The following is a 16,631-nucleotide window of genomic DNA, read 5'->3' as shown; positions in this document are numbered from 1 at the left end:
TGCCCTTGCTTTTCCTCCGGCTCCCCACATATCTGAAAAAGGACTTTTTGTTGTCCTTGATGCCTGAAGCTAGTTGGAGTTCAGTTGCAGCCCGCGGAGTTCGCGCAGGGGACCTGCAGGTCATGTTATTAAATTTCATCCCAGTTCTATTATTCCGGTCCTCAGGATCATCCATTTCTTTCTATGTTATATTCTGATTTTCACTGTCAATGGTTTGAACCTTTGTGTCCAGAAAAAATCATTAGCCCCATGCTACTTTTGTGCCAAGATCATCAGTGCAAAATATCAAACAAAGTTGGGTCCAGATCTGAGTCTGGAGTTCCTTCTAACCTGATGCTTCCCAATCTTGTCTCCTTTTTGGCCAGTTCCTTATCCTTGTAGCTGTGCAATTTCAGGTGCTAGAATTATCAGGTGGGGGATAGTTGATCCCTCTGCCTTGAGTGGAACATAGGATTGGAAGGGGCCTCCTGGGCCCTATGATTTATTTGCAGACAACTCTTTAACCAAGGGTTCATCCAAGTGCATTAAATTCTTGAGTTTTGTGTCCCCACTTCGGCTTTGATTTGCCAGCAGGGGCGCCCCAGTGGCACATGTGTGGTAGAGGCATCCCAGACCCGCTGACCCTAGGAGCAGGAAGCAGAAGCTGGAAGAGGTGTGGGGAGCCTGGAAACCCTGGCTGCTACTGTAGCAGGAACCAGAAACAGCAGTTGGGCAGGAGCCCACAGTCCACATGTTAAGCTGACATAGACCACTAGTGGGACGGCCCTGGCTTAGAGAACTGTTAATCTATCTGTCCGTAGCCTCACTATATCATAAACTTCATGTGTACATTTACATACCCATTTATTTCTAAGCATGGTTGTAAAACAGATAATTCAGGGCTACTGCCTTGTGAAAATTTTACATTGTATGTGCATTTGATTAATAATCATAGAAGAGGGAGGAATCAAAATGCTTCACAAGAATGACTTTCTTGGGAGATTTCCCTAGTCTGATGTAGACCGTTCTTTCCCTTCTGGTTTCCTCAGGCTGATGTGACTGGCCAAGGAGGAAGATTGTGTTGATGTAGCTTACACTAGCAGCTGCTGAAATGAGAGGAGCAAACTAGCTTCACCCTTCCCTTCCTTGAGAGGCTTACTGTAGCTGTGCTGCAGGCTCAGGGAAGAGCTCTGATGCTCTCTCTTCCTCCAGTGCAAATTCAAAGTTCATAATAAAACTTCTAAAACAAGTTTGTTGATTGTTTTAGTGCAGTAGTAGGAACTAACTTACTCCATGCTAACTTTGTTTAATAACAGGTTGGCAATAGCTTTTGTGTTTGTATAGGCACAGGTTCTGGGTGCTACAGTGATATAAATATTAAATATATAAAATTATCTTGTCTCAGTCTGGTAGAGTACTTTAATGCAGTTTGTCTTAAAGGGTATTTCAAATTTGTTTTTATATGGACTGAGATGCTGGGTTTCAACCAGCAGTATACTAAAAGTTTGATTTGGAGATGATAAACTGAGAACAGAAAAGGTGGTAGATCTCTAAAAGGTAGAAAATCAATTCCTGTCACATTTTTGATCATTTTAGTCAACTGCATCTGCTTTCATGAATCATGGAGGAGTCCAAAAAAGGAGAAGGATTGTCTTGGTAACTATAACTGTTTCTTGAAAGTTCTAGACCAGCTTCTGGGATGCCAGTAAAACTTCCATCAGGGAAAGTTTTTCAGGTGTAGGATGTGTTCTGGGTGGGGAGTATGTCAGTCTATTCTATCTGGAGCCATTTCATTTTGTATAGTAAGTAAATATGTATTGGACTCCGGGGTAAAATGCAGCAGTTTGACTTGACATCTATTAAGGGGCTCACTCAAGATAAGGGAAACTCAGATAAATTGTGGAAACTGTAATCTGTGGAACAGGAAAACCATTTTCTACTACTGGTGACTCTACTTTGTCATTCAGAAGGCTATATCTAAGAACTACTCAACTGTAGGTTTTGATGATGATTTTCAATTCATTATATTCAATTTTGGTACATAACAGAATTAAAAATGAGATACAGACTAACAAATCTAGTCAGGTCTAGGTTTCATTTCTAGGTGTATCCGAATGGCTGAACATGTGAATGATATAAGAGATTATTAAGATCATAGCATTCTTATAGGATGAATTTTGTTAATCTAAATAGAAAATGAGTTGGCAGACTGAATTGTTTAAATCTCCTTGTCTAACACAAGGCTTTTTCCCACACCATGTTGATCGGGGGCGGGGGTAGGAAACCTCATCTTGGATTTGAGTAAATACAGCATTTTCCAGAGCGTTCCAACTAACTCAGAAAAAATGCAATACTCTTAGTAAAATTGAGCAGTGGTTTTTAATGTCTCTTTTGAGGCTCTACTGAATTTTTTAGGACATCATCCCAGCTCCATAAAGAGTTCTGATGATTTCAGTGGGACTTTTCACATGCCCAAAGTACTCTCAAAGTACTCACTGTTTTTATTATTTCATCATGCTTTATAAATATTTTTATATAAAAAATATGCTTTACATTTGGATTATATGTACCTGAAATACAGCCAGGTGATTTCTTTTGATGAGATCTCCTTGCTGTCCTGGTTCCCGATTCAACAAGGTACTTAGGCACAAACTTACAGTTAGGTATCTGAGCAGTCCCATTAAAAGCAAAGTAATGAGACAGCTCTTATGCTTAAGGACCTTGACAAATCAGGACATCAAAGAAAGAGTGTTTTTCGTAATTTTATTTTAACCTTTTGCTACCCATAGTGCCCAAGGAACCTTATGTAGTGAATTAATACAGCTCAGTGAACAAAGGAAAGGAATTTTCATTTGGTAGAGGAAACATGTTCAGTGAATTGCTAAATGTTTGCAGTGCTGATTATTGGCATTAACAGAAGAAACTGTTGTCTGGCATAGAAGAAGATATTTAAATATCCTTAGCTCTTATTTCACAAAATAAAATAGCTGAGTCTAGCTTATAGAAATGAGTAAAATAATGTAGTTTATATTTTCTGCCAAAATAAACAGAGAAGTTTCAGGGTTGGGATGGTGGTTTGTAGAGCAAATCTCTAAAGATTTAAAGCATAGGATGACATTTGATGCACGTTTGTGTAATGTTTCTTGGGACATTTTCATACCAAAGATACAAATCTTCTCTTTAGCACATGTTGATTTCTGTTTCCAATTTGTATATTTAGGCTGCCATGCATGATTGGTCAGTTGCAGCTTATTTAAAATGTTATTTCCTCCCTGAAAAGGGGAAAGTTGGATTTTTACAGAAAACCTGACAAATCTAGTTACAGATAACTGTTTTGTACATAGAAACACACGAGTTAGAAATTTTAAAGTTAAAATTTTAAAGTTGGACAGCTACAATTGAATTTTCCCATAACAGGGATGGATATATTAGAATTGTTGCTTATATATGTGTTGAGTGCTTAATGACATCATATTGCATTTTTCCATTACTTTTTTATAATGGAATATATGTCCTTCAGATATATTTGAGTACATACCAGCTAAGGAACAATATAAATTACACTGTCAGTCTTCCAATAAAGTGAACAAAATCTGCATGGTGTATAATAAAAATAGTTCATTTATGCTATTTCATAAAAATCCATGGGCTGTTTACCTCTTTAAAAAAATAAAAATTGCCAAAGTTTTGATGATACGACATATGTAATTGAAGAATCAATGCTGAATTCTATTTTCTCTTCCTTTTCCCATGCCTCTCTCTATCAGCAGCTGTTGAAATGGGTTGTGGATTAAACAAGTTAGAGAAACACGATGAAAAACGGCCTGGTAATATCTATTCAACTTTGAAGAGACCCCAGGTAGAAACCAAGATTGATGTTTGCTATGAGTATCGTTTCCTGGACTTTACAACTCTGAATGATAGTAAGTACACAAGTATTTATCTTCTGGCTATTTTTTGTTAAATTAGACAATTTGAGGAAAGCTTATTCAGCATTTTCCTACTGTGCGTTTCAAACCAGTGCCTAAAATGTGGGGGCTATTTTTGCGGGGTGGGGTTCAGGTTTTAGAAGGGATTCTTCGTATTATATTAATATCATTGCATGTGAAAGGATAAATTTGTTTATCTTTGCTCATTATCCAGATTTTACTTGGGAAAGTGATTCACAGCTAGAAGCCTATGTGATTTCCCACTGTTCCCCAGTCAGATGGCTGTTCTAAGGGGTTCAATTTGGTATTGTCACGTTTGCTGGCCTGTCTTTCATAATCCTCAGGCTGTTACAAATGCCTGCGGGTCATCTTTCATTAATTTGGTCTGGTCCACTGGCAAGATAGAGAGTGGCAAAAGGAAAAATCTCAAAAAACAGGAAGGTGAGAGGTCAAGTGTTATGTAGTTGCAATGTTTTTTTCCTTTATGTTGTTCAACAATTAACTTTGTCCTTCTATTAATAACCAGATAGGGTCTGCATTTTCATTCCTGCCACTGTCTGTAGATGTTATAGTTGTTTTTTTCTCTTACTGATATCTGTGAGCCTAGATTCCCAGATAACTGTCATCCATACTTTCTCTTACTTGATCAGGCTAGTCCTGTGCATTTTACATCCAGGAACACTAAACCATTTGGGAAACTATTGCTGGAGCAGGGGACGATAGCTTGCTGCTATGTGATCACACTCCAGAACCCGGTTGGCCAGCTAAATTCATGCAGAGTTCAACATCACGTTCTCTAGCTGGTAAAGGGATAAACAAATAGAGACTTATCTTCTCTAGATACAGTATAACCCAGATCATTTGTCCTCATGGTTCAGAACCAACTTAATTTGCAGTGGGTTGCCAAATTAAGGGAGAGTCTCTTAGCTGCTTGATACAGCTTTTAATTCAAAGGGCACTTCTCTGATTACCTGGACCCCAGATGTAGGGTATGCACAAATGTTCAATTCCAGCACTGCAGGTTTTTGGGAAGTTTGCAGGGATGAAAAACCTAGCCCTGGATGCTGTCCTGGTTCTTTGACAGCATGGAGAAATGTCTCTTGGTCCTGGAAGGAGGAGTCAGGTGGTAAGGCTATGCCCTTCTCCCCTTCCACAGACTGTGGTGACCCCAGTCTATGAAAGCGGTGGGAAATGCATACAGCTGTTCCAATTGATACATGAGAACAGAGATCTACCTGGTTGGAGGTGCTCTTATTTTTTTCTGGAAGAGCCATGTCTCTGCCACAGCACACCCTTTGAGTGGCTAATACACTCTTTTCTTGTGCCAGGAGAAGGGTGTTTTTTTCTCCCAGCATAAATATAATGCCTGTCCATGGCCATAGTCCCATGCAACTGATTGGAGAAGTGGTACCCTTTGAATTAAAATCCATAGCAAACAGTTGGAGCACCTCAGTCTGTGTACCCTGGTTACTTCTCAAACTGTCATCTTAGGGGGGTGAGGAACCTAGCCCCTCCCAAAGTATTAGGCCAGGAACAGAAGTTACACATAAACCAGTTTAAATTATCAGAAACTAGTTCAGATTGTAACACAACAGAAATACAGTGCACTTAAAACACTTTCAAAATGGCCAAAACTGGTTTAAGATAAACATGGTTGGATATAGTATCAGACTGAACTGATTTGGGTCAAACCGGTTTATGCAACTTCTGTCCCAGACCCCTTTCTGATTCAAGTTAACTCAGAGTCTCACAGCATCCCAGGGTGCTTTGCAACCCTGGGCTGTGCTGTCTGCTCCAGTAGAGCAAGGTTGGCCCCACCCCTCTCTTCCCTAGCTGGAACCCTATCATTGCTCTGGCAGGCTGAGCAAGGGGTTCAGGGGAAACCTGGTTCCAGACCCCAGCCAGGTCTACATGACAGGGGCAGAGCAGACCCTGACAGGCTTTTCCTTTGCTCGAGTGGAGAGTGAGGGGTGTGGCCAGACCCCATCCTGGGCCAGCAAATTAAGGCATAGGAGAAGGGAGGTAGGTTTAAGCCCTGTCCCCTGCTTGCATGGGACCCTAGCCAGGGTCTGCCTGGCAGGCACGGAGCAGCCCCTGACAGGCTTTTCTTTGCTCACTGGTTGAGCAGAGAACAGAGACCATGGCCAGATGCCGGCCCAGTTCAGTACACTGAGGCAGAGGTGAAGGGCTGGGATCCTGTGCAGGTAGGGGAGGGGCTTAAACCCCCTCCCTCCCCCTATGCCTCAGCATGCCAGCCCAGACTGGCATTTGGCTATGCCTTCTCCTCCCCAGCCCCCACTTTCGTGCAGCTAGGGAGCAGGGGAAAAGTCTGTCAGGGGTTGCTCTGCCCCTGCTAGACAGACCGCAGGTGGGGGAGGGGGTTTAAGCCCCCTCCTCAGTCTCATTGTGCTTGCCTGGCTCGGGGTCTGGCCATGCTCTCCACTTGAGCAGAGAGTGGGTAAAAGGCTGTCAGAGGCTGCTTCACCCCCACCAGGCAGACCCCTGCTGGGGTACCATGTGCGACGGGGAGGGGGTTTAAATTCCTGTCCCCGCCCCTCTGTCCCCATCTCTCTACTGGAATGGGGAGCAGGGAAAAAGCCTGGCAGGGGCTGCTTGGGCATACCTTAGTTGGGTCCATGTAGGCCAGGGTAGGAATTTAAAACTCCCCCCCATCATACTCGGTGGGGCAGCTGGCTCTGTTTCCCTCTTCACCCCCAACTCCTGCAGGGAGGTGGGAAAGCCTCAGAGGGCTTTCCTCCCAGCTCTGGCTACTGCTGAAGAGTAGGGAAGGGAAAGTGTGCTCTGGTACCCCCTCCTCCCCTCCCCACAGCATCTAGCCTGAGCCATTGCAGTCAGGTGGCTGCATTTCAAGAATCAAAAGTGAATGTCTGTTCACTTGCTTTGCAGTTCAATCAATGCAGTTTATATTAACCTGCAAAGACTGAATCAGTTCAGCTTGGGACTTTTTGATTGTCTGTACTTAGCCTTAAAATTTTACTTTTTTGGTTCTTTCCCTGTGTAACTGCCACTTTGAAATTGGTGAAGCAGTTCAAGTTGGAGGTCTCTCATATGTAGAACAGAAGGAATTGCTAGTTGGATGCCCCCTGTGTGATCCTTTTGACTTTAGAATTGACTTCCATAGTCCAAAACAGTACAAATTGTCATCCTGTAAAAACCCTCTGTATGGATTGGTATTTAGTGAAGCTGCAAGTTCGGAGGGAATGGTTAGGGAGGATAGTAGATTCAACAGAAATAGGGTTGGGGGAGCTTCTGTGGGAGAAAGTTCACTTTTGTGGACTTGTTTCTTGTGTGTTCTTATTTGATTTAAGCATATGTCTATGCACGTGCAGGACTGGTACCTTTTTTGTGCTCATTAGAATGTATTATTAGTTGTCAAGAGTACCTTGCCTATCCAGTTGGTTACTTTTCATATTTGTTTCGAAATTGAAATAAATACACGTACAACAATTTCAAAATTGGCTATGTGAATTCTGAGTACCTTCATGCCTATTGCCTGATACTCTTACAAAAGCATTTGTGGAGCTAGTAGAATTAAATATAAAATAAGTTACCTCGATTTTAAGACTTCCATGGTACCCATACCTGTCTTATCAGAGTGCTTCACATGCATTATCCTAACATCTGAGAAAGTATGGGCAAGCTACCTATAAGAGAAGGAACTGAGTTTTGCAATAACACCATGACTTGCCTGCCTTCATCTTCACACCCATCTCAAAGTGTCACAAGTCACAGAACCCTTTCATATCTGTGGAGCCAGGTAACCTAGGCCAGCAATGGCAGCATGCTGTCTTCTGGCCCCCACCACCATGATCCTTTGCAGGGTCCCTGATGATCTATGCAGTGACATCCCATGGGTTTCTGGTGCCCAGGGCCCAATGCCTGCATTTGTGTGGCCATGCCCCTGCCTCCCGCAGGTGATTGCCAAGCCTGGAAATGCCAGCAGCACTTCTGGTTTCACTGGAAGTGCTGCCGGGAGACCGAGTACCCCCCGAAGGGCCTGGCTGGCACCCAGGGGCATGCCCCCCCCACCCCCAACACTGGTCCAGGCTAAATCATTCACACACCAAGCTCCTATTGCAATGTTGTTGCCTGATGAGTTATGACAAGCTTTGGCCTTGAACAATGGCTGGCATGAGACTCATATTTGCCATGTGATGCAAATCCAACAGGGCTGTATGAAGCATTTTACATTGGGGTAACAATATATCCTGAACAAGTGGTTTGAATTATAAAAACACCAAAATCCCAACATTTTGCATGATTAATAGAAATGTCAGTGTTTCACACAGACCTCTGTGCAATAATAAAGGGACTCCATTTGGACTGCAAGAACTCAGATCTTTATTAGAAAAGCCATGTGCTCAGTGCTGGTGCTTTAAGCTGTGAGGTACAGTGTGTATTCAGAGCTATTGAAAAATTCTTCGAACACATTGGCTAGGGACAGAAATTATACATAAATTAATATAAGTGATCGGAAACTGGTTCAAATATGTAACACAACAGAAGTGTAATGCACTTAAACTGCTTTCAAAGTGGCTGAAGTCAGTTTAAGATAAACCTGGACAGATGTACCACCAGACTTAACTGATTTAGGTTAAATCGGTTTATTGAACTTCTGTCCCAGATCCCCTCCAGATTCAGGTTAACTCTCAGTCCCCCAGTATCCCACCTCTCCTGCAAGCCCTCCTTTGCAGGGTTGGCATGGTAGCATTGGCCCAAGCTGCCTGCTCCAGCCAAGCAGGGAGGCATGCTCTAGCACCTCCTGGCTCCTGGCGTGGTCTACTGCAGGCATGTTTCCCTACCCCTGTTTCCCTGGCAATCAGGCTCACATGCTAACACTTCAGCAAAAGGCCCACAACAGTGGATATGATGGATATAAAAGACTTGTAGTCAAAAGAACACTATGGAGATGTATTTATTTTTATGCATAATTTAACTGACCCAAATCTTTTATGTGGTGGACTTATGGCAACCTAGGTGTATTAAAATTCTTTATTGGAACACAAAACATCACTTTTATTCTGATCTTCTATTAAAAGAGCTTGAGTTTGCTCAGGTCAATCAGTGCCAAAGTCTTATTAGCCTGATCAACTATCTAGGCCAGTGGTGGGTAATTATTTAATCTGGAGTGCTGCTTAATGAATTTTGGCAAGCTGTCAAGGGCTACAAGGGTAGCTCCACCCCTTGACAGGTGTTCTGCCCACCGTCCCCTGGTGGCCATCTTTGGACTGAAAGTCCCACCCCTAACCCTTGCCCTGTGCCACTGGAAGTCCCTTGTCTTGCCCCCAGAAGTACTCCTTTATGTGAAGGGGTTTTTACTGTCTTGGAACAGCAAAAAAAATTATGTACTAAAAATTAAACATCTGTCATAACACATTTTGATTTTGATATTATGTCAAAAAATATTTTTGTCCTGATTTGTGTGTGTTTGTGTAGTGCATATAGAGGCAATTGCATAACAGCTTAAAATGAAGTCTTATTCTTGTATATTTGGGGGGATGGGTGTGGGGTTTGTGGGGGACTATGTGTGTGGATGTGTGTGTGGGGTTGGTGGGGAAGCATGTGGAGGGGTGTGGGTAGGTGTGGGTGGGTATGGGTTTTGTGGGGTTCTGTGTGTATGTGGTGGGGATTTGTGGGGATGTGTGGGTAGGTATGAGGTTTTTGGAGGGCTGTGGGTGTATGTGGGGGGATGTGCATGGGGAGCCCCCTTATACATGCCCATTGTGCACAGTCTCTGCTGCCAGCAGCAGCAGCAGGCAATGGGTCCTTGGCTTACTTACAGCCCACAGCAGGTGGAGCCCCCTGACGGCACATATTCTAGGTGAGCCCCAGGACTGCACGTGGCCAGGCCACTGGCTCCATCATGCAGGGTTCATGTGCATTTCCCAGGTTCTCTGCCTAAGCCCTGCACTGCCAGAGTGGAGCCCTACTTAATGAAGCCCCATGCAATGAAGCCAGCAGTGCAGATCATGGGGCTAAGCAAGGGCAGCAGGGAGAGGTGCAGAGCTGGCCTGGTTGCACAGCACGCAGCTCCCTGCCATTCCCCATGACCTACACGTGGCAGTGAGCAGGGCTGCCTACTCCATCACGTGGGGCTTCCCCAGGAGGCATGCAGCTTGGGTGGAGAACCTGGGAACTGTATGTGAGCCCTGTGCTATGGAGCCAGGAGGACCTTGTGCCCCTTCCAGCCTGGGTTCTGTGCTCCTGCTGACCCTCCCTGGTCCCCTGCTGGCACCAGTGTGGGCCCTGTGCTCTTTCACAGCTGCCACTGCTTCCCACCTGCTGCCACTGCTACTGCCCGCCTGCTGCTGTTGCCATTACTTCTCCACCACCGCTGCCACCCTTCCTCCACCCACTGCTGCTGTTTCCCTACCTGCTGGGTTGAGGTCAGGGCCGTCCCATAGGTGAAGGTGGGAGTGCAATGCGTGCTGCCCCCACAGGAATGAGCAGGGCTCGGCCCATGCAAACACAACAGGGGCAGCCCAGGACTTGGCCAGATACAGTGAATTGGTAGGAACCTGCCTTCAGGTTGGATGAAATTTCCTGGCAAGCTGGATCTGCACACCCCTGATGTAGGCTTGGGTGATTAAGGCATGCCAGTTTCTGTAGTGACTCTCAAAGGTTAGAAAAAGTAGTTCTGAGTTGCATTTCTCCTCTATCCTTTGTCGGTATGTTGCCTTTTTAGGTCTGTATTGCCTTGTTTGTAGTGTGTAACATTACACGAGCAAATTGGTGCAGAAGCATTGTTGCATTATAATTGGATGTAGGTGTCTGATCTGTCTTTATATATACCTTTGGACTTTATGCAAGTAATATTGTTAGTGCCCTGTTGTACTGTTCAAACAACACTTGTTACAGATTATTAAAGATAATGTTTTAATATTAAAACGTACTAATATGGTATAGATGATGAGCCTTTATAAAAAGGTCATATTTTGTGACACAAATTTGAAAGCTAAATGAACATGTAATAATGAGTTTTAGTTAAATTATCAAGAAATTCCAGGTTCCTTCAGAAGGCATAGTTTAATAATACAGTATCTGGCATAAAAGATCTAATTGAACTTATAATCATATTTGAAAATATTTCATACAGAGAGAGATGCATATAGAGGCTAGAGAGAGCATTCATAGGACTTGTGTGCTTTTCTTTTCATCAGAAGTTTCTGTTTGCTGCAGAATATAGCATTTGCTATTGACTATGGTAGTTACCATCTCTTTCTAGCAGTGATTTTTGTATTACATTAAACAGTAGCTTATGCCTGTCTTCTGTCTCCTTTCACCATTCATCTAAAAACTCTTTTAAAGTATGTGGTTGTACATTTAAAAAAATAGTGCATTTGCAGGTGTTCTTATTTGATTTAAGACTAGCAAAAGCAATTGTTTTCTCAGCGTTGAGGTAATTTAATTTCCTCCTTTCATTTTTCAAGCAGAGGAGCATAAAGAAAATCATCATTATACTTTTGTATTTCCAGTTGACCTGGTTGGGTACCATAATTTTGTCCTTGAGACTGGTAAAATGAATTTAGGATGGAGAAATATTATTAGTTCAGAATTTTTTGTGCTGGTTAGAACCAGATCATGTATAGATCATATGTAAAAGACAGCTGGACTAAAAAGGAAATTCTTTCATAGAAACCTTGCCTCATATCAGATACATATATAAAGATAACTTCTATAGATTTCAGAGCAGGAAAATGGTGTGGGGGGGTGAACTATTTATATGAGATTTTTTTATCCCTTCTGTAACAGCAGTGTGTGTGGTGTACTGCTTTAGGCCGTGATCCTTTTAAACACTTCTACGTGGGCCCAAGTTTGCCCAGGTCAATCTATGTCAAGATTCACCAGAGCCTAGATGGTCTATCAGGCTACTATGATGAACGTATGCCAGTTTCTGTAGCTAGCAACTCACAAAAGAGTCGCTAGCTCATGTCCAGTGCCTTTGATTCCTGCCAGAACATGCATGTATTTATAGCTGGGTTGACCAGGGTGGCCTCCAACATGAGTCCAGAGAAAGCTTAAACTCCAAGGTCTGGGTCAGTGCACATAAACCAGTTTGAAAATGGCTGAACCAGTTTGAGATAAACCTGTAGTATTGGACTTAACTAATTTGGGTCAAACTGGTTTATGCAATATCTGTCCCAGACCCCTTACTGGTTTAAGATAAAACAGACTCCCCCAGCATCCCGGCATGCTCTCTGGGCTGGGCAGGGCTCTCTGCTCCATGGCAGGGCTGCCCCCACTCCCCCGCTCCCTTGTTGGAGCTCCAGCAGAGACTGCAGGTGTCTGCCTGGCTTCTCCCTGATGAGCAGGAATAATACCCCACACCCGCCTCTCTGCTTTACACAGGCAGTTCTCAGCATTAGCTAGCAGACCACAAGCTGGCTACAGTCTGTCCTGTGGGAGACAACAAAGGCAGACAGGCTTTTTGGAGTTAATCAACAGGTAGCTGGTAATGTCCTTCCTTGGAAAAGCTGTTTAAGAAGAGCTTGAACTAATGGAGATAGGCTTTGTTTTCTTAATGGATTGATAAACACTGAGTATGGGGTGATAAACATTCCCTGCTGAGCTGCTCAGGAGTGCGGGGAACATCAGAGCATCCTGCTGGGGCCTGGCCATGCATCCCTCAGCTCAGCTCTGTGAAAGGGAAGGAAGGGCTGCTCTAGTGCCCCCCAGCTTCTAGCCTGAACCACTGCAAGCATGTGCCTAAATTTTTTTCAATCCAGAGGGAATGTCTTACGGTTACAAACTGGTTTAGCCGAGCCAGGTTAGACTAACCTGCAAAAATTGAATGAATTCAGGCTCAGGCTTTTTGAATGTCTGTCCCTAGCCGTGAAGAATCCAGGGTCCCTTGAACCCAAAGGAATCCAAAGTACTTTGAAACCACCCAGTTTCTACTATAGTAAGTCAAAGCAATACTTAAAAGTTTCTCAAGGCATGAACAGACAACATTTATGTAATGCAGTGTGAAAGAAAAATTAAACTTGTTACTGTTTCATGCTCTATATTTTTTTTTATTATAAATATCAGCTTTAAAGAACTAGTGAAAACAACTTGATATTTCTTTACCTTTTGTGGAAATAATTAGAATACATACTAGAAGCAGCCTTTGTTAGTTTTTATATGAAGTGCTTTGTTATGGGTTCATGTTTTGGTAGACTCCCTTGAGATATAGTATGCTGTAGGTGATATGCAAAATATTCCAACAGCCTATTTGTAGTATGCTTTTCTGTGAATAAAAACATTTGGTATTTTTTGTTAAAGCACGCATATTCCTACCGTGCTCTCCAAATGCCACAAACATCAATTACTAAATTAATGCAGCAGTGTCATGAAGTAGAGAAAGATTAATTTCACTATGAGATGAAGAACCTGCAGCCCAGAAAAATTGTTATGTAGAGAGTCAGTGGCAAAGCTGGGAACAGTCTCTTAAACTCCTGACTTCTTATCTGATGTAGTAACTGCTACATCACACTCAAGTGCATAAGCGGCAAGGGTGTGTGAAACGGGCTGTATTCTATTCAGCTTTGGATCCGGCCCAAATCGGGAGACAGTGATTCGATTAGTTGATTCAGATCGCTGTCCTGATTCGATTTGGCTGAATCTTGAAGATTCAATGCTGATTCAGAGAATCAGAGATTAGGCTATAGACACCACTTTAAATGCCTTTTCTACATATCTCAAGGTACCACGCAACTCGTAAACGCTGAGATGGTGGGGTGCATGGAGCATCCCAAGGGAGTGCAGCGAGGTTGCCCGCATGCTCCACAGCAGACCCGGAAGTAGACCAGAAGTGCTTCTGGTCCACTTCCAGGTCCACCGCCGAGCGTGCTGGGGACCCCCCTGCACTCCCTTGGGATGCTCCATCCACCCCACCATCTCAGCGTTTACGAGTTGCATGGTACCTTGAGGTATGTAGAAAAAACATCTAAAGCCGTCTTTATGTGCTAATCATCCAATCTCTCTGAATTGATTCAGAGAGTTCCGATTTGATCTGCAGAGTTTAAAGGATCTCTTGATTCGATTTAGATTTGTAGATTTGGCTGCCTAATTGGGCCAAATCTCTGCCAAATCGAATCAGTGATCGAAGCATTGCACAGCCCTAATAAGTGGTCCTAAGATAAGAAATTAGTTGGAAAGTAATTTTGCTACTGTGTATAGTACAAAACTATCATGCTGAAGAACCTGTTAAGGACATACCATTTTTAAAAAGTTGTTAGTCCTGGCTGTGTAAAGGCTCAAGGTGCGCTAGAGCAATGCCATGCTGTAAGAAGACCTCTGACAAGGCAGTAACTTGGTTGAGTAGATGGAAAATTAGGTATGACTTGCAATTTCTAATAAATTTGTGACAAAGAGCATGCATGCAATTTAAATCAGTGTTCCCAAATTGTGATATTTTGTCTGTCTGTGGGGAGCTGTCTGGTCCTATAGGCCTGTTTGCTAAAGCACATTAAAAGATCTATAAATAAGTTAGGATGAGATTGTGAAAACTACTTAAGAGTGCTTGGGTGTCAGTTCCATAAAAATAAATTGCTGAACTCCTATCATATTAATTTTTAAAGAGTTAACCCAATAATATAGTCACGTAATGGAAAAGAAGTTAGAAATCTGAAAGAGATTGTACTTCTAAGAAACATTATCATCTTGTCAACAATTCATGTATTGTATCCAAATTCTCTGCCTTTGCCTCATCTGTTGCCTCAAGCTTTACACATTTTTCCAATCTCCATGTGGTTAGTATCGTTCTGATGCTGTTCAGAAGCCAAGGAACCAGGCTTGGCAGCCTGCAAGTGTAAGGGATTATTTCTGATGGAATGGTGAACATTCCTCAACATCTACAAGCCAAAGACACACGATCTGGTTTCCATTAGAATTAATGGCAAAAATTCCATTAATTTGAATCAGGGAAGGGTTGAGTTCTATGGTTAGTTGCTTGGAATTTGTTATGGATTACATAATAAATCCATGATATCTTTGTTATGGAGCAGGGGTGGATATGTAGGACCTTTGTAGCAATTTGTTGATCTGTTTCACAATTCTTTACCAGGCCTCCATTAATTTGTCATGTAACACAAAACATATGCAACATGTTAATTTTTTTTAAAGAAGTTCAGAGTAGCTTAAGAGCTTACTTGTGCAATTTAGCTTGGCAAGTGGAAGTTTAAAATAATACTGAATGAAGAGTGTCTCCCTAATGAAGGAAAACAGGAAATCTTGGTGTCCTTGAGTTTTCTTAAATGTACTGATAAGAAAAATCTGGTTGGATATAACCTACTCATTTTACTTTGTTTCGGAAATCCACCAAGGAGAATAGAGGAAGGAAAATCTCCTTTACAAGAAAAACAAATTGGAGCTTTAGCTAGTATTCATGAGTGGCCTACCAAGAAAAAAAAATATAACTGCTTTTGAGTGTGTGGTGAACAGCTTTGCTTTGAGTCAGTAGGCTGCATGAATTTTGGTATCATTGTGCTGACACCAGATCTTGTTGCTATAATGGAAAGTCTTTGAATCAATCCTAACTATAATGATATGATATAAATACATAGAGAACAGGGTAAATCTAGTAGATAGATACAGGAATATTAAACCAAAACATTCCTTCCTTCAATGACACAACCGTTTTAGTATTATAAAAAGAACATTTTAAAGGACTCCGCAGTTATCATCCTGGCAGAATTCCTACTGAATTTTTAGAAGTTCTGCTTGAGTTGTAACCACAGTATTACGCACATAGGCAGTTACATAGCTATAGCTAACAGTAAATTGCCTCCTCCAGTTATCTGTGGTTTCAAATTCTAGCTGGTTCCAGCATGATGTGCAGATCTGAGACTTTTTCTTTTAGAAAACCCTGATGCAACTTCAGTATTTTAACATTGTTTATTTGCTGAGCAGCATAACATGTGCCTTTGAACCTGGAAATGCTACGACTTCTAGGAATAAGCAACATTAAATTACAAGAAAGTCTGTAACAAGTGTTTTACCCAAATAATCTTGTTTACCTGGCTAGGGACAGACATTCAAAAAGCCTGAGCCTGAATTGATTAAATCTTTGCAAGTTAGTCTAACTTGGCTAGGCTAAATCAGTTTTGTAACCAGACAGACATCCCAGAAATGCAGGCACATGTCTGTAGTGGCTTGTGATAGAAGTTGGGTGGCGCTAGAGCAGCCCTCTCTTCTTTCCACAGCGTGGAACTGGGGGGCATGTGACCAGGCCCTGGCAGGACACTGTGATTAGCCTAGCAGGGAATTGATAATAATGTTTCTCACCCAATTAAGAAAACAACAGAGGGACATTACCAGCTATTTGTTGATTCAGCACAGACTGTAGTCAGCATGTGGTCTGCTAGCTAATACACAGACACGTTCTCAGCAAGGCAGAGGGGAGGGGGGAATTCCTGATTAGCAGGGAGTGGTGAGGGGTGGAGGGAAGCAGCTCACAGTCCCTGGAGCTCTGGCCAGGGAGCAGAGGGGAGGGGCCAGCCCTGCTGTGGAGCACAGAGCCCAGCCCAGAGAGTATCATAGAATTATAGAAGTAGGGTTGGAAGGGACCTTGTAGGTCATTAAGTCCGACCCCCTGCCTGAGCAGGAGAAAAACTGGGCTCAGATGACTCTGGCCAGGTAGGCATCAAGCCTCTTCTTAAAGACCCCCAGGGTAGGAGCCAGCACCACTTCCCTTGGAAGTTGGTTCCAGATCCTAGCTGC

The 16,631-nt window shown here is 42.8% G+C and overlaps 1 protein-coding gene across 4 annotated transcripts in view; it reads left to right on the top strand.

Annotated features, from left to right (window-relative positions):
• RFTN1 (raftlin, lipid raft linker 1) overlaps positions 1–16,631 on the top strand; it is a 143,902-nt gene that overhangs the window by 2,722 nt on the left and 124,549 nt on the right. For 2 of the 4 annotated variants that reach the window (XM_019535647.1, XM_019535631.1), the window contains exon 2: positions 3,750–3,902. In XM_019535647.1, coding sequence (XP_019391192.1) covers positions 3,758–3,902 — 145 coding nt within the window. In that variant the 5' untranslated portion in view covers positions 3,750–3,757. Of the gene's footprint in view, positions 1–3,746; positions 3,903–16,631 lie in introns of all 4 variants that reach the window. The other 2 variants (XM_019535656.1, XM_019535640.1) reach the window with 1 other exon arrangement.

This window comes from Crocodylus porosus, unplaced genomic scaffold (assembly GCF_001723895.1).
Source record: "Crocodylus porosus isolate Cpor-Errol unplaced genomic scaffold, CroPor_comp1, whole genome shotgun sequence".
In the NCBI taxonomy this organism is placed as follows: domain Eukaryota; kingdom Metazoa; phylum Chordata; order Crocodylia; family Crocodylidae; genus Crocodylus; species Crocodylus porosus.
Note: the sequence above shows the minus strand (reverse complement) of the source record. Positions and strands in the feature narration are given on the sequence as shown.